This window comes from Nicotiana tomentosiformis, chromosome 5 (genome assembly GCF_000390325.3).
Source record: "Nicotiana tomentosiformis chromosome 5, ASM39032v3, whole genome shotgun sequence".
Lineage (NCBI taxonomy): Eukaryota > Viridiplantae > Streptophyta > Magnoliopsida > Solanales > Solanaceae > Nicotiana > Nicotiana tomentosiformis.
The window spans coordinates 9,815,302-9,834,390 of NC_090816.1; the positions used below are offsets into that span (position 1 = coordinate 9,815,302).

Genomic DNA, 19,089 nt, shown 5'->3' on the forward strand with positions numbered 1-19,089 from the left:
TATTAAAAAAAATATTTAACACGGTATATCTCAAATTAAAATTGAGTTTCTCAGTTAAAACCCATTAAAATAATCTGAATTTTTTTTCAAAGCATAAATTACAAAAATTTGCAATATAAGCAAGTGAGAAACCTGATAGTGACAATTGACGGGCTGACGGCGAGAGACGGAGAGAGGCGACCCAACGAGATTCGAGAAGCGGCAGTGGCTTATGGCTACTGGAGGAGACGACTATGAAGCAATGTTCTTTTAAATTGAACTACAACAAAGAGAAGAAAACACATAGCGGTAAAGGAAATTTATTGAGATTAAATCTTTATGCAAAAGAGGAATAAATACTAGAAATTGAAAAACTAGAATTGGTTCTTATTGGTATTGATCACCTGAACTTTTAGTTAGATACCAAGATGAAGCCCTTTATCTTTGAGGGAGATGACCTTCTCGGCAGGGGCTAACAGAGGAGGTGAGTGGTGACTATGGAAGCGATTCTCTTTGAAATTGAGAGAGAGACACTGAAGGGCTTGGGGTTGGGATTAGAGATTCTGATCTTGGGGATATTTTAAAAAGACATAAACGACGTCGTTTTTATGGGAAAAGAGACCTATATTAAAAAACTCAAAAATAGAGAACATATGCAACTAAGTAGTTTTGAACTTCGGACCATGTGAAAAATTTGAACACATTTGAACCTTCTTTACCAGCAAGCTAGGCAATTTACTTATTTAAAGTGGGTTCAAAATAATTTTTATACCATTATATTTTTAAAGACAGAAAAAATATACCTACATATACCGTATTATTTTTCGACGAAGTGAGTTCATATGAACCCTCTTGACTCCATGTGGGTCCGCCCCTATATGATATACTGATAGTTGCCCTTTTGGAGATTTCATTCTGTACAACAAGTTTGGCGGGGTAATATTTGTAATTTTATAAATATTCTCCTACTTATATGAAAATCAAATCTTGACGGGGTTTGTAAATAAATACCCTCATAAAGAAGGAGAACGACATTAGTAGTCTGACAAATGCACCTCTCAAAAATTTGAAAGTTATTTTAACACATTACTTGGTGGGAAAAAACCAATAAAGAAAAAAACCTTTTAGCGTTTTCATTTTCGGATATTAATTTTAGAGAGATCACTTATAATTAACTTTAGATTTCATCATCTTATTTTTATTTCATCAATATCTTTTCTCCTTTCTCAAAAGAAAAATATTAACGTATTCATGCATAAAACTAGCTTCCATCCTATTAGAGATCAAGAGAAAAAAGATGTAAAAAATATGCGATGAAAAGTATTTTACTAATTGATACAGAATACGCTCGTTTGCAAAAACTAGTAAATTTAATAAATCCAAATATAGCTTTGCCGTCCTATATGTAGTTTAGTCCACCTGAGATAGGACTGAAAAGGGAGAGTCTACACAAACACAATAATCTTGTATTAAAACATTCAGATTTTTGCTTGGCCTTTTAAAAAAACCTTTCAAAGAATAGCCTTTCTTATTCACTTCGCAAAATTTTCTTAGATCTTTAAGTTACCATACAATTTGTTGAGCTTTCTTTATGCACTTTCTGAAAATAACTAATTAGGTCCTTTAGTTAGTACAAAGCTATGAAAATACAATCTCTTAGAGGAAAAATGTGTCCTTGCAATTTTTTAGCGACCAAACATCAGAAAATAAGTATTTTTCGTCATACCAAATGCACGGATCTTACCGAGGTACCATGCCACCCTAAAATCCGGATTCTCCCATCTAAATCCATGGTGCAAGGACTCCAACATGTAGACATTTGTAGCAATGGACTTGTGTTGCTCGAATCCTCCAAAAATTCTCTGCACCAATGTCGGATCCTTCAAATTCATAAGTTTCATTTTGAAGGTTCCGACATACAAACATTGACATTTTTGGAGGATTCGAGCAACATAATATTCCATAATACCAACAAGTCCCTCAATGCCAGTTCTTGCATACCAATGTCTCTATTTGAATCATTGCGTTAATGCAACTTGCAAGCGGGGGCGGATGTAGAGTAGCGGCGTCGGGTTCATCTTAATCCAGACTTTTGACGCGTACATAAATTTATATATAAAAGTTCACTAAAATTATCACAAATGTAGGTCTGAACCGACATGTTTAAAAATACAATGGGTTTAATTCTAAAATATTAAAAACCGAACTCATAGAATTTAAATACTGAATCTACCTCTGATTACGAGACAATCAAATTTTGCACCACAGTACAGGAGCATCCCTGTAAAGTGATAAAAGAAAGTTTATGTATTTATTCTTGCCTCAGCTTCACCTGTCACTACTACAGAAGGCTTAGTGCTTTTAATAACCCCTATTAAATTTTCCAAGTGATTAGGCCAAACTAACACAATCTACGGACAAAATTCTGTGTAAACTAACTGTCATGACCCGAAATTTCTCACCGACGGGACCGTGATGGCGCCTAACATTTCACTTGCTAGGCAAACCAACGTTAGAAAATCGTTAAACCAATTCCTTATTTCCATGCAGTAAATAACAATAATTAACTAAGATGAAATATAAGAGGTGCAGAATTTTATAAAACTGTATTAATTACTACCACCCGGATCTGGAGTCACAATTCACGAGCATTCTAGAATTTACTACAAGTAATAGTCTAGAAGAAATACAACCGCCTGAATGAAAGAAAACAACAATGACATAAAAAGTAGACGGGGAATTCAAGGTCTGCGAATGCCGACAGATCTACCTTGAGTCTCCGGACAGTGAATCAATAGCAAAATCTCGATCAACCTGAGCCGGTATCAAACTCTACACAGAAAGTGCAGAGTGAAGCATCAATACAACTGACTCCATGTACTGGTAAGTGTCGAGCCTAACCTCGGGGAAGTAGTGACGAGGCTAGGACAAGACACCCACATATAACCTGAACAGTATAATCATGCTAGTGGCAACAACAGTAAATAAAGAAATAACGCAGAAATAATGGGAAGGGAACATACAGTGGGGGATTTCAATATAAGGAGTGAGAATAACAAAAAGACAGAATTAAACAGCAATCAGTAAGCAAATAAAACCATTAAAACCGTAAGAAAAACTGCACGGCATCACCCTTCGTGCTTTTACTCTCTTCCTCACAATATAAATAATTCATGCACGACATCACCCTTCGTGCTTTACACTCTTCCTCACCATATAAATAAATCATGCACGGTATCACCCTTCGTGCTTTACACTCTTCCTCACAATATAAATAAATCATGCACGGTATCACCCTTCTTGCTTTACACTCTTTCTCACAATATAAATAAATCATGCACGACATCACCCTTCGTGCTTTACACTCTTCCTCACAATTCACAGAATCAATAACAACAGATAGAGAGAAGTTTCATAAAGAAATCAATATTTCATCAATGTTTACTTTCACAATTTAACATCTCAACCTCGAATCAATATTCACAATTTTTATCAACTTTGGTGGAACCAGATACAAGTCTCCCAATATTTCAACAACAACAATAAGCATGTATAACAAGATTTAAGACTACAAATTTGCAAGAATGGAATTTCACTCGCATGCTATGACTCGACCACAACGCATAGATGCTCGTCACCTCAACTATACATCGTATTCAACAACAAAACACGTAGCAAATACTCACACAATACCTATTCCCCCTAGCCAAAGTTAGACACAACACTTACCTCAATTTCGCAAGCCACTCACTGCTCAATTATCGCTTTCCCTCTAGAATTCACCTCCAACCCACTCGTATCTAATCATAATTAGTTTAATATCATCAATTATCGCTAAAGGAATCAACTTTAATGCGTAATTACAGTTTTCCTAAGTTTTCCCAACAAAAGTCAAAAATCGACCCCGGGTCCGCTTGGTCAAAATCCGAGGTTCGGACGAAAATTCATTTACCCATTCACTCCCGAGCCCGAATATATAATTGGTTTTGGAATCCGACCTCAAATTGAGGTCTAAATTCCCAAATTTTCGAAATCCCTAGTTTCTACCCAAAACCCCTAATTCTATCATGAAAACCTTAGATTTTAGGTTGAAATCTTGTAAAATGTAGTGAAAAATTGAAAGAAACCAGTTTAGAATCACTTACCTAAGATTTGGGGGAAGAAATGGTCTTTGGAAAATCGTCTCTTGTGTTTTAGGTCTTGAAAATTTGGGAAATGAATGAAAATTCCCGTCCAAAAGTCATTTTGATCAGCTGCAGATGTCGAATTTGTGACCAGAGCTTCGCAAATGCGAAGGAGTCCTCGCAAATGCGAAGCCCTTCACACTTCTTCTGCCTTTGCAAATGCGAAGATAAGTTCGCAAATGCGACCTTTAAATCTTCGCAAATGCGACTAAATGATCACATTTGCGATCACTTCCCTTCCCGACTCCCTTCGCAAATGCGAAAACTATTAGCCCAACTTCTCTTCGCATTTGCGATGAGAAGCTCGCAAATGCGAACCTCTTAGAGATCGCAATTGCGATGCCTGATCTCGCAAATGCGAGATCAGAGGTTTGCAATAATATCAGATGTACCAGCACTGTTTTCCAAGTTAAATCTCACTCTGTAGCCTATTCGAAACTCACCCGAGTGCTCAGGGCTCCAAACCAAACATGCACACAAGTCTAAAAATATCATACGAACTTGCTCGCGCGATCAAATCGCCAAAGTAATACCTAGAACTACGAATTTAGTACCAAATCCAATGAAATTCTCAACAACACTTTAAAATTCATATCTTCTCAATTGGACGTCCGAATCACGTCAAATCAACTCCGTTTCTCACCAAATTTCACAAACAAGTCTTAAATATCATAATGAATCTGTACCGGTCTCCGAAATCAAAATACGGACCCGATACTAATAATGCCAAATATCAATCAATTCTTAAAAATAAATAATTTCCAAACTTTTAATTTTCATCAAAAATTCATAACTCAAGCCAGGGACCTCCGAATTCAATTCCGGGCATACGCCCAGGTCCCATAATTCGATACGGACCTACCGGGACTGTTAAAGTATGGATCCGGGCCCGTTTACCAAAAATATTGACCGAAATCAACTAAAATCAACTTTTAAAGTAAAAATTCTTATTTTCATTAGTTTTCAACATAAAAGCTTTCTGAAAACTTGCCCGGACTGCGCACACAAATCAAGGAGGGTAAAAAAATATGATTTTTAAGGATTAAGAGCGCAGATTCGAGTTCTAAAATATAAGATGATATTTTGGGTCATCACACTAACACAGATCAAGAAAGCTTTTGAAAGGGTAGAGATGAACTTTGTTAAGATGAGGAGTAGCCTCTTATCTTTTACTTCTCTTTGCTGCACTCATGAAAATTCTTGCCGTATAGAAGGCTAGGTGTCTTTCGTAGAAAACCAAAACTTTTATTTGTTTCTACTTTTGGATGTTCATTAAGTCATTTCTGATCGGTCCATAAAAATTTAGGGATTCAGAGCCCCTCACACAAATAAATGAAGTTTACGTGGACATTAGTACAAGAAAAATTAAAAATAATACTGAATTTCTATTTTATGGTCCTAATATACCAAAACACGAAGAATGATCATGGCGAAGCTATGAATATTATTCATTGAGTTGTTTCTGATGGCCCCACAAAATTTTATGCTATTCAGAGCTCGTCGGCCGAAGTCATGAAGATGGCGTGGATTTTAGCACGCGAAAAAAACCCGTCCTAAATTCTTGCTTTATAACCCTAAAACGCCAAAAATCGAGGAACTGTCATGGAGAAACAATGATTGTTTTTCATTAGATCGTTTCTCACAACCCACGAAATTCTAGGTGATTCAGAGCCCGTCGCCTGAATTTATGAAGATGGCGTGGACATCAACACAAAAAAATTAGAAATCCTCCTAAATTCCTGTTTGTCTCTAAAATGCCAAAAAATTAGGAACGGTCATAACAAAACAATGACTATTGTTCATTAGGTCATTTCTAATGGCCCCATACAATTTTAGGTGATTCGAAGCCCGTAGCCCGAATTCATATACATGGCGTGGACAATTCACAAAAAAAATTAAAAATCGTCCTGAATTCCTATTTTATGGAACTAAAGTACCAAAAGACGAGGAACAGTCATGGCGAAGCAATGACTATTGTTCATTAGGTCATTTCAGATGGACCAGTAAAATGTTTAGTGATTCGGCGCCTGTCGCCTGGATTCATGAAGAAGACGTGGACATTAGCACACGAAAAATTAGAAATTATCCCGAATTCCTGTTTTATGGCCCTAAAACACTAAAAATTGAGAAAATGTCATGACGAAGCAATGACTATTGTTCATCGGGTAATTTTTGATGAGCCCAAAAGTTTTTAGGCAATTCGGGACTCGCAGTCCGAATTTATGAAAATTGTGTGGATATTAGCAAAAGAAAAATTGAAAATCATTCCGAATTTCTATTATGGCCCTAAAAAGCAAACAAACTAAGTAATATTCATGGAGAAGTAATGATTATTGTTCATGATGTAATTTTTGACGGGTCCACAATATTTTAGGTGATTCAGAGCCCGTCTCTCGAATTTATGAAGATGACATAGACATTGGCATACGAAAAATTGAAAATCATCTTGAATTCCTGTTTTATGGCCTTAAATTATCAAAAAACAAGGAATGGTCATGGTGAAACAATTACTATTATTTATTAAGTAATTTCTGATGGACTTACAAAATTTTAGGCAATGCGGAGACGGTCACCCGAATTCATGTGATTGATCAAAAGAAAAATCTACTTCAACCGATATGCCCTTAGGCATGACCATACATAACATAGAAAACACTTGGAAAGGGTGGACAATTATCTAGAGCAGCGGGTGCTGTAGCGAAACTGATTGCAAAAGAGGAGAAATCGGCCACATTAAAATTACCTTCTGGGGAGGTCCGTTTGATATCCAAAAACTGCTCAGCAACAGTCGGACAAGTGGGGAATGTTGGGGTGAACCAGAAAAGTTTGGGTAGAGCCGGATCTAAGCGTTGGCTAGGTAAGCGTCCTGTAGTAAGAGGAGTAGTTATGAACCCTGTAGACCATCCCCATGGGGGTGGTGAAGGGAGAGCCCCAATTGGTAGAAAAAAACCCACAACCCCTTGGGGTTATCCTGCACTTAGAAGAAGAAGTAAAAAAAGGAATAAATATAGTGATAATTTGATTCTTCGCCGCCGTAGTAAATAGGAGAGAAAATCGAATTTAATTCTTCCTTTTTACAAAAACTTTACAAAATAAAATAAAATAGGAGTAAGCTTGTGACACGTTCACTAAAAAAAAATTAAATTATGGGCGAACGACGGGAATTGAACCCACGCATGGTGGATTCACAATCCACTGCCTTGATCCACTTGGCTACATCAGCCCCCTCACCTACTTACATTCCGTTTTCACATTATTTAAATTAGAAAACAAAAGATTCAAGCTCGAATATTTCTCTTCTTTCTTATTTAAATGATATTATTATTTCAAAGATAAGAATATGAAGTCAAAATTAAAATGGTTCCATTTCTACCATTATTATGATAATACATATTCCAACATGCTTGAATACCAGAAAAATAAATGGATTCGACATTTGATCTTTTCGCTGAGATAAAGGCATAAAAATCAGAAAGAATATATAGAATTAGAATCGATTTTTAGCATTTAACCCCCTTTTATGTTATGGATTTCATTGTTCAAAAAATAATTTGCAGAGAAGAGAGAGATTTTGTTTACGGATTTTTGAGTAGAATACGATTGTAAAGTGTATAAGAAAAGAAGGTTTGTATGGCTTAACCACGTGTGGAGATATCTATAATATCCGTCTTTCTTCTCTTTTATTGTTTTATTGTCGTTCTCCGTTCTATTCGGGGCAACACAGGTTGTGCTCTATGAAAACAGAATTTTAATTTTCTATTTAATTCAAAATTCAAATTGAAGTATGATACTTTTCTGATATCTGATAATTCTCTATCGGGAACATATATAAATAATATATATCCGTTTAACAATTTCTCTTGGGGGGTTTACATATACTCATAATTGTTGTTATAATTAAAATTGAGAAGGATTTTTTGATTGAAAAAATCCATACTGATTAGTTATATATCAAGTTATATTTTCTTATGTCATTAGGAAAACAAAATATGGAGATTCAAATCCAAGAATCATTCATGCATATTAAGTCAATAGTTAATGGTTCCGATTTTCAGAAATTTGAATTTTGAATTTTGCGACTGAAAATCCACATTTGATTTTTCAATAGAAAGGTAAGAGAAAGCTTTGAACATTATGAATTTGGAGATAGACTCCATCGAAATTGAAAGGATGAATCAAACCCAATCAAAAGGGAAGAAGGATTAGGATTTCTTTCTTTCTTGATCTAGTTACAAGGATGGGGCAATAGGGAAAGATAAAATGTGGAACCTAATAGAAATTACTAGTTTTAGAATCTAGTTGGACAAAAAATAGATTTTTTTCAAGCGATTGTGTGATAGCTTTTTTTTCTTCTCCATCATTCAAGATATTATGTGAATTAATATATTACTGAATCTAATGACTTAAACTTGAATTAAAGTAAAAAGAAAAAGTTTTATTAGGTAACTGTTCGCTTTAAAATAAAAATGGAGTCGATACAATTCAACAGAATCTAAGAAATGATCAAATTCAAAAATCATTTCTATTTTGATTCTATAAAAATTCAAGTTTTATTTTTGAATGAAGTTATACGATACAACTCTTATTAGTTTAATAGTTTACTCAAGAGTTACTCAATGAATCGGTTGATTGGAATTGCGGGATGGATATATGTTACAGATGATGAATCAATTTCTTTTATATGTCTGTCATTTTATCACTAACGACATGGACTAATGAATTGAAAATTGTCTTTAATTCCTGATTTATGCCCCTAAAACATCAAAAAACAAGAAGCGGTCATGGAGAAGTATTGACTATTGTTCATTAGATTATTTTTGAAGGGCCAGCAAAATTTTAGGCGATTCTAAACCCGTTGACCGAATCCATGAAGATGGCGTGGACGTTAACACATGAAAAATTAAAACTCGTCCTGAATTCCCGTTATATGGCCCTAAAATGCCCAAAATCGAGGAACGATCATGGCGAAGCAATGGCCATTGTTCATTAGGTCATTCTTGATGGGCCCAAAATTTTTTAGGCGATTCCCCGTCATCCAAATTCATGAAGATGGCGTGGACATTAGCACAAAAAATTAGAAATCCATTTTATGGCAGTAGTACGCCAAAAAACGAGGAATGATCATGTCGAAGCTTTGACTGTTATTGTTCATTAGGTCGTTTATGATGGCCCCACAAAAGTTAGGCAATTTGGAGTCCATTATTCGAATTCATGAAGATGACGTGGACATTAGCACATGATGAATCGAAAATCATCTTGAATTCTTGATTTATGGCCCTAAAATGCAAAAAATGAGGAACAGTCTTGGCAAAACAATGTCTATTGGTCATTAAGTTATTTCTAATGGGCCCATAAAATTTTAGGTGATTCGGACCTTGTCGCCGGAATTCATGAAGATGGCGTGGACATTAGCACATGAAAAATTAAAAATCATCCTCAATTCTTGTTATATGGCCCTAAAATACCAAAAAATGAGGAATGGTCATAGCCTAGCAATGACTATTATTCATTAGGTCGTTTCTGATGGACCCAAAAACTTTTAGGCGATTCGAAGCCCGTCACCCGAATTCTTGAAGATGACGTGAATATTAGTACAATAGTCATGGCGAAACAATGACTATTGTTCATTAGGTCTTCTGATGGGCCCATAATATTTTAGGCGATTAAGAGCTCATATCCCGAATTCATGAAGATGGAGTGAACATTAGCACACAAACAATTAAAAATCATCATAAACACCTATTTTATAGCCCGATAACGCCAAAAAATGAGAAACATTCGTGGCAAAGCAATGACTATTATTCATTAGGCCATTTCTGATGGGCTATAAAATTTTAGGCGATTCAGAACCCGTCGCCCGAATTCATGATGGTGACATGGATATTAGCACACAAAATATTTGAAATTGTCGCGAGTTCCTATTTTATGATCCTAAAACACCAAAAATGAGGAGTGGACATGACGAAGCAATGACTATTATTCAGCATTAGGTAATTTATGATAGGCCCAGAAAATTTCAGGCGATATGGATTCTGTTTCCCGAATTCATGAAGATGCCGTAGATATTAGCATACAAAAATTTAAAATCGTCCTTAATTCCTGTTTTGTTGTCCTAAAATACCAAAAAATAAAGAAAATACATGACGAAGAAATAACTATTGTTCATTAGGTAATTTTTGATGGCCCTACAAAATTTCAGGCGATTTAGATTCCGTCGCCCGAATTTATGAAGATGGTGTGGACATTAACACAAGAAAAATTAGAAATACTCTTGAATTCCTGTATCATGGTCCATATACACCAAAATATGGGGAACATTCATGGAGAAGCAATGACTATCGCTTATTAGGTCATTTCTAATGGGCCCAAGAAATTTTAGGCAATTCGTAGCCCTTCTCCCGTATTCATGAAGATGGCATGGACTAAAGCACACAAAAAATTAAAAATTGTCTCGAATTCCTGTTTTATATCCCTAAAGCTAAAAAGTAAGGAACAAGCACGACGAATCAATGACTATTATTTATTGTTCGTTCTAATGAGCCCACAAAATTTTAGGCGATACGAAACTAGTCGCCCGAAATCATGAAGATGACGTGGACATTAGCACACGAAAAATTTAGAAATAGTCATGAATTCATGTTTTATGGCCCTAAAAATCCACAACGCGAGGAACGGTCATGGTGTAGCAATGCCGATTGTTTATTAGGTCGTTTCTAACGAGTCCACAAAAATTTAGGCGATTCGGAACTCATCTCCCGAATTCATGAAGGCGACATGGGCAATAACACACAAACATTTAATAATCATCCTCAATTCCTCTTTTATGACCCTAAAATACCAAAAATAAGGAACATTCAGGGTGAAGCAATGACTATTTTTTATTAGGTCATTTCTGATAGGTCCACAAAATTTTAGGTAATTCAGAGCCCGTCGCCCGAATTCATGAAGTTGGCGTGGACATTTGCACACGAAAAATTGAAAATCGTCTTAAATTCCTATTTTATGGCCCTAAAATTCTAAATAACGAGGAACAATCATGACGAAATAATGACTATTGTTTATTAGGTCGTATCTGATGGCCCAACAAAGTTATAGGTGATTCGGAGCCCATAAGCTAAATTCAAGAAGATGGCGTGGACTAAGCACATGAAAAAGTGGAAATCGTTCTGAATTCCTATTTTATGGCCCTAAAATTCTAAAAAATGAGGAACGGTCATGAAGAAGTAAAGAATATTGTTTAGTAGGTCAAATTTGATGCCCCCATAGAATTTTAGGCGATTTGGGACCTGTCGCTCGAATTCATGAAGAAGACATGTACATTATCACATTAAAAATGATAAATCGTAATAAATTCCTTTTTATGGCCCTTTGCTTAGGCTATTCGGAACCCATAAGTCGAATTCGTGAAGATGGCGTTGACATTAAGACATGAATAATTGGAAATTGCCCTAAATTCTTTTTTTATGGCCTTAAAATATAAAAAAAATGAGGAATAATAAAGGCAAAGCAATGACTATTATTCATGAGGTCGTTGATGGGCCTGCATAATGTAAAGAGATTTGGAGTCGGTTTCCCGATTTGTGCAGATGGCATGGACTATAGTAAACAAAAATCTTTGAATCATCCGTAATTCTTATTTCATGGCCCTAAAATGACAAAATATGAGGGACGGTCATGCGCGAAGCGATGACTATTGTTCATTAGGTCATTTTTATGGGCCCACACAATTTTAGGAAATTCGGAGCCGGTCGCTCAAATTCATGCATATGGCATGGACTATAACACAAGAAAATCTAGGAATCGTCCTGAATTTAATGAACAATAGTCATCGCTTCTCCATGAGCGTTTCTAGTTTTTTTGGCATTTTAGGGCCATAAAACAGGAATTCAGGACGATTCAGAGATTTTCATGTACTATATATTCCACACCATCTGCATGAATTTGGGCGGCCGACTCAAAATCTCTTAAAATTTTGTGGGCCCACAAAAAATGACCTAATATAAAAAAGTCATCGCTTCTCCATGAGCGTTACTCATTTTTTGGAATTTTAGGTCCATAAAACAGGAATTCAGGACGTTTCTCAGATTGTTTGTAGTCCACCATCTACATGAATTAGGGCGACCGACTCCAAATCTCCTAAAATTTTACGAGCCCATGAAAAATGACATAATAAACAATAGTCATTGCTTCACCATGACCATTCCTTGTTTTTAGCGTGTTAGGGCCATAAAACAAGAATTCATGACGATTCCTAGATTTTCATGTGTTATCCACGCTATTCACATGAATTCAGAAGACCCGCTACGAATCTCCTAAAATTTTAAGAGCCCATAACAAACGACCAAATAAATATTAGTCATCGCTTTGCTATGACCATTCCTCATTTTTTGGCGTTTTAGGGCCATAAAATAGGAGCTCAAGACGATTTCAAGATTTTCGTGTACTATAGTCCATGCCATCTGCATGAATTTGGGCGACTGGCTTCGAATTTCCTAAAACTTTGTGAGCCCACAAAAAATGACATAATGAACAATAGTCATCGCTTCGCCATAACCGTTCCTCTATTTTTGCATTTTAGGGCTATTAAATAAGAATTCAGGACGATTATCAAATATTCGTGCACTATAGTCCACGCCATCTGCATGAATTCGGGCGATAGACCTTGAATCTCCTAAAATTTGCAGGACAACAAAACACTGACCTAATGAATAATAGTCTTCGCTTTGCCATGACCATTCCTCTTGTTTTTGGCATTTTAGAGCCATAAAAGAGGAATATAGGATGATTCTAGATTTTCGTGTACTATAATTTACGCCATCTGCATGAATTCGGGCGATCGACCTCGAATCTCCTAAAATTTGCAGGACAACAAAAAACTGACCTAATGAACATCGGTTATTGCTTCGCCTCGACCGTTCCTCATTTTTAGGCGTTTAGGGCCATAAAAAAAGAAATATAGGACAATTCTAGATTTTTGTATACTATAAACCACGCCATCTGCATGAATTTGGACGAAAGGCCCTGAATCTCCTAAAATTTTGTGGGCCCATAAAAAATGACCTAATGAATAGTAGTTATTGCTTCGCCTCGACTGCTCCTCGTTTTTAGGCATTTAGGGCCATAAAACAGGAATTCAACACGATTCTCAGATTTTTGTGTACTATAGTCCAAGCCATCTGCATGAATTCGAGGGATCGCCTCCGAATCTCCTAAAAGTTTACAGGCATAATGAATAATAGTCATCACTTCACCATGACCGTTCCTCAATTTTTGGCATTTAGGGCCATATAATAAGAATTCAAGACGATTGTTAGATTTTCGTATGCTATATGGAAATCTAAGATTTTCGTGTGTTAAATTTTCGTGTGCTATACCAAAAAATAGGAATTCAGCACGATTCTCAGATTTTCGTGTACTACAGTCCACGCCATTTGCATGAATTCGAGGGACCGCCTCCGAATCTCCTAAAATTTTGCAGGCATAATGAATAATAGTCATCACTTCTCTATGACAGTTCCTCATTTATTGGCATTTTAGGGCCATAAAATAAGAATTCAAGACGATTGTTAGATTTTCACCGTCTACATGAATTCGAGCGACCGATTAAGAATCTCCTAAAGTTTTACGGGCCCATAAAATTTGACCTAATAAAATATAATAATCTCTTCGACCATGAACGTTCCTCATTTTTTGGTGTTTTAGGGCCATAAAATAAGAATTCAGGACGATTCCTAGATTTTTGTGTCCTATAATCCACGCCATATGCAGGAATTCAGGTGACCAACCCCAAATCTTCTAAAATTTTTCCCGCATATAACAAATGACCCAATAACCAATAGTCATCGCTTCCATGACTATTCCTCGTTTTATGGCATTTAGGGCCATAAAATCGGAATTCAGGACAATTCCTAGATTTTTGTTTGCTATATAGTCCATGCCAACTGCATGAATTCGAGCGACTAACTCGAAATCTCTTAAAATTTTGCGGGCCCATAAAAAATGACCCAATAAACAATATTCACCGCTTCTCCATGATTGTTCCTCAATTTTTGGCGTTTTGCGGCCATAAAATAAGAATTCAGGATGATTCCCAAATTTTCATGTGTTATAGTCCACTCCATTTATATTAATTTGTGTGAACAACTTCGAATATCCTAAAATTTTGCGGGCCCATAAAAAAAGACCTAATGAACAATAGTCATCACTTCGCGAGGATCGTTCCTAAACTTTTTCTATTTTAGAGACATAAAACAGGGATTTAGGATGATTCTCATATTTTCGTGAGCTATAGTCCACATAAGGCGCATGAATTCGGGCGATGCCCATAAAAATGACATAATGAAATATAGTCATCGCTTCGCCATGATCTTTCCTAATTTTTTGGCATTTGGGGCCACAAACCAGGAATTCAAGACGATTCCTAGATTTTCGTGTGCTATAGTCCAAGCCATCTGCATAAATTCGGGTGGCCGGCTTCGAATATCTTATAATTTTGCGGGCCCATTAACAATGACCTAATGAACAATATGTATCGTTTCGACATGACCGTTCCTCATTTTTTGGCTTTTTAGGGCCATAAAATAGGAATTTAGGATGATTCCCATATTTTCGTGTGATATAGCCGTCTTTGCTTATTTTGAGAAGAAGGTTGTTCAAGCATAAGGTCATTGTCCCTCGTCTTGGTGCTTCTCGTTGGTTATAACGATAGAGCTGCACTGAAAGAGCTTTCTTACAGTTTGTTCTATTTGTTGTGGTCTAATTTGCTCCCTTTTTTCGGTAACGCCATATGCATGAATTCGGGACACTGGTTCCGAATCTCCTATAATTTTGCTGGCCCATTAAAAATGACCTAATGAACAATAATTATTACATCGCCATGACCGTTTCTCATTTTTTTGCTATTTTAGGGCCATGAAACAATGATTAAGGATGATTCCCAGATGTTACATTTTGCATTTTCGTACGTTAAAGTTTCGTCGTAAGTTGATCAACGTAAGCTCAGGAATGAGATTAATTTTGAGGACATAGGTAGTTATGTTATTTATAACAGGTGATAAGTAATTTTCGTGAAGGTTATTGGGTAAATAAATCGAAGAAAATGAGTTTCGTTGAAGTTTGACAATCTGGGATAAATTACGGTCCAAGCTATAATACCCTATATTTATTGACTAGTGCCATACAATGTACCACATGACCATGATAGTAAGGTGTATAAAGTATGTTAAAAGTGATTAGTATTTTAAGTAATTTGAGATAATTCCTAATTATGTTGGTAATGGGTTAATTGTTAATTTTAGTAGGAAGTTAGCTAATTAATTAGACCTCCCAACGTGGCAGGAAGTTGGATTGTTAATCAAGCCTAATAGTTACTAGGTAAATTAGGTAGCTAGGTGACATATTTAGGGGATTCTTTGGCAAAATAATCACATAAAGTGGGACCCACACCTACTATGATAAAGACAATTTAAGTGAGATGTATATGCTTGCTAGCAACGACTGGAAAGTCTAAAAAAGAATTCATATAAACCCTTATAATGCTACAACAGCGTGAGATGCAATTCTAAGGGAGCGTAATATAATCTTTCTCAAGAATATCATACGGATTTTTCCCTACTTCGATACGCCGTTACGTGTTTTTCACAAAAGACGTGGGTTAGAGGGATTGTTAAGAGAATCGGGTCAGGTATGTTAAGGCTATCCCTTCTTTCCTTTTGGCATAATCCATATGATACAAACAAAATGAGCAAACACACAACTTTCATAAATGCCTCTATTCATAGAAGTACTAGGGATGCCTATGTTATTGATTCCATATGTGTCTTATTATTATATCGTCTGTTCATGGGTTTTAGAAAATACGTAAGTTGATAAAGTTATTTCGTGATATTACCCGAAGGCATATTGATCGTATGACATCCCGAGAGATCTTATTGACTTATTTCATTATGCATTGCATTCATTTATACTTGTACATTGACCCATGACCAGATGGCGATATATATATATATATATATATATATATATATATATATATATATATATGTATGTATATGGGGTATGGGGAAAGGTTATGACGTTATATACGCACCACCACCTGATCAGTTAGTATACGTTGATGATTTCGCTCACTGAGGCCGAGATGATATGATGGGATGACCTCAGAGGCTTGATGATGTTATGTAAGCATATACCTAAGCATGCTACAACATTCATACGCACATGCATGACATTATAAATATTTCAGGCTTCACAAAGTCATTTAGACTTATATGTGGATTCCTTTACTCCATATTTCTTTTATGTCTTATATGTATTTATTTTCATGCCTTACATACTCGGTACGTTATTCGTATTGACGCCCCTATTTTCTGGGGCCTGCGTTTTATGCCTGCAGGTGCAGGTAGACAGACTGACGGTCCCCCTTCTTCGGATCCTTGTTCAGCAAGAGTTGGTGTGCTCCATTTGATCCGGAGCTACTTTTGAGTTTTGGTACGATATGTTTGAATATATATATATATATATATATGGGTATGACGGGGCCCAGTCACGTCCTTTATATAATTGTACACTTTATTAGAAGTCTGTAGACAGTCATGTATAGTCGGATAGTATGTGGCCTTGTCAGCTCGCCCTACCGTATTCCGTTTATATATGTACATATGTCTTTTGAGTACGTTTTCTCGCATATGTTATTCACATAATTCAGTAGTTTACTGCCATACATTATGCATGTCCTACAATTATTTTATATTTTATTTTAGAGGTATGCTTAGGGGTGTTCGACAGGTAGGCTCGGGCACTCGTCATGGCCCATCGGTTTGGGTCATGACACCAGATTATCATTTGCTATAGTCCACGCTATATGCATGAATTCGGACGACTGGCTCCGAATCTCCTATAATTTTGCGGGCCCATAAAAAATAACCTAATGAACAATATTCATCATTTCGCCATGATTCTCATATTATTTCTTGAGCTATAGTCCACGCCGAGCACATGAAGTCGGTCGACCGACTCCGAATCTCCTAAAATCTTGTGCGCCCATGAAAAATGACCTAATGACAATAGCCATCTCTTCTCCATGATCGTTCCTCGTTATTTGGTATTTTAGGGTCATAAAACAGGAATCCAAGATGATTCCTAGATTTTCGTGTGCTATAGTCCACGTCAACTGAATAAATTCAGGTGGCCGGTTCCGAACCTCCTATGATTTTGCGGCCCCATAAAATATGACCTAATTAATAATAATCATGGCTTCGTGTGCTATAATCATCTTCACTTCTTTTGAGAAGAAGGTTGTTCAAGGATAAAGTCATCGTCTCTCGTCTTGGTGATTCTCGTTGGTTATAATGATAGAGATGCACTGAAAGAGCTTTCTTACAGTTTGTTCTATTTGTTGTGGTCTGATTTTCTCCCTGTTTTCGGTAACGCCATATGCATGAATTCGGGCTACTGGCTCTAAATCTCATAAAATTTTGCGGGCTCATAATAAACGACCTAATGAATAATACTCATCACTTCGCCATGACCGTTCTTCATTTTTTGGATTTTAGGGCCATAAAAAAAGAATTCAGAACGATTCCTAGATCTTCGTGTGATGTAGTCCACGCCATCTGCATGAATTCGAGCTATTGGCTCTGAATCTCCTAAAATTTGTGGGCCCATAAAAGACGACCTAATAAACAATGATCATCGTTTTTCCATGACTGTTTCTTATTTTTGACGTTTTAGGGCCATAAAGCAGGATTTTATGACGATTCCTAAATTTTTGTGTAGTATAGTCCATGTCGAGCGCATGAATTCGGGCGTCTGTCAAAGAAATTCTACAAAATCAGCATGAACAAATACACACGAAAAATAAATATAATAAGAAGTATGTGTTGCATGACCTAAAACACCAAAATATTAACCCAAAAGTCATGACGTAAAATACTTGTGTTCTTTACTTTCCGCATTTACTATTTCAGCAATAGTCGGCTAAGAAACACATAGAAGAACTCGGTCCTTCTATAATCAGTTTAGGTGAAATATTGGGTACCACACAAATCACCCCACCCTCTTGTGTGGTATTGAAGTTAAAAACATCAATTGGTATCAGAGCGGGTTATCCTTGAAGAGGCTAACACCTTAGGAAAAGATCAAGATGAGTGCACTACCTGAAAACTGGGAAGGGCAATCCACTGCTAGGCCACCACTCTTCAACGACCAGTATTACTCTTGGTGGAAAAACATGATACGATATCACATCATAGGAGAAGACTATGAGTTATGGGACATTATGACAGATAGTCCACTGGCTACCATAAAGATAAATGCCGAAGGAGAAGAGGTGCCAAAGACAAGAGCTGACTGCACTACTGATGACTTGAGGAAATGGGAGAAGAATGCTAAAGATAAGAAATTGATTGTTTGTGGACTCGGTCCGGATGAGTTCAGTAGAATCCAAAGTTGTACCACTGCTAAGGAAATCTGGGACACTTTGCAAGTGGCCCATGAAGGAACACCTCAAGTGAAGAGGTCCAGAGGAACACTACTATATTCTTAATATGGGAATTTCACCATGAAGGAAGGGAAAACCATCCAAGATATGTATACAAGGTTCACTACAGTGACAAATGAACTTAAGTCTCTTGGAAGGATTATTTCTGAATAAGACAGAGTTGAGAAGATTTTGACAAGGGTATTGCCAGTTGCTTGGGAGAGAAAAATCACTGCCATTCAGGAATCAAAGAACATTGCCATTCTTAAGTTGGATGAGCTAATTGGTAATCTCACCACTTATGAACAAGACCATGAAGATGGATGTACCCAAGAAGGAAAAGAGTTTGGCACTCAGAATCACTGAAGGTTCTGATCTAGAAGATGATGGAATGGCTATGAACATAAAGGACTTCAAGAAGTACCTAAAGAGTGGAAATGGTCCTTC

The 19,089-nt window shown here is 36.4% G+C and overlaps 1 protein-coding gene across 1 annotated transcript; it reads left to right on the top strand.

Moving 5' to 3' along the window:
• The first annotated feature begins 18,441 nt into the window (after positions 1-18,441).
• Positions 18,442-18,816, top strand: LOC138891908 (uncharacterized). The gene is made up of 2 exons (XM_070175594.1): positions 18,442-18,672; positions 18,730-18,816. Exons 1-2 carry the CDS (start codon positions 18,442-18,444, stop codon positions 18,814-18,816), a joined length of 318 nt encoding a protein of 105 aa, XP_070031695.1.
• Positions 18,817-19,089: the final 273 nt, after the last annotated feature.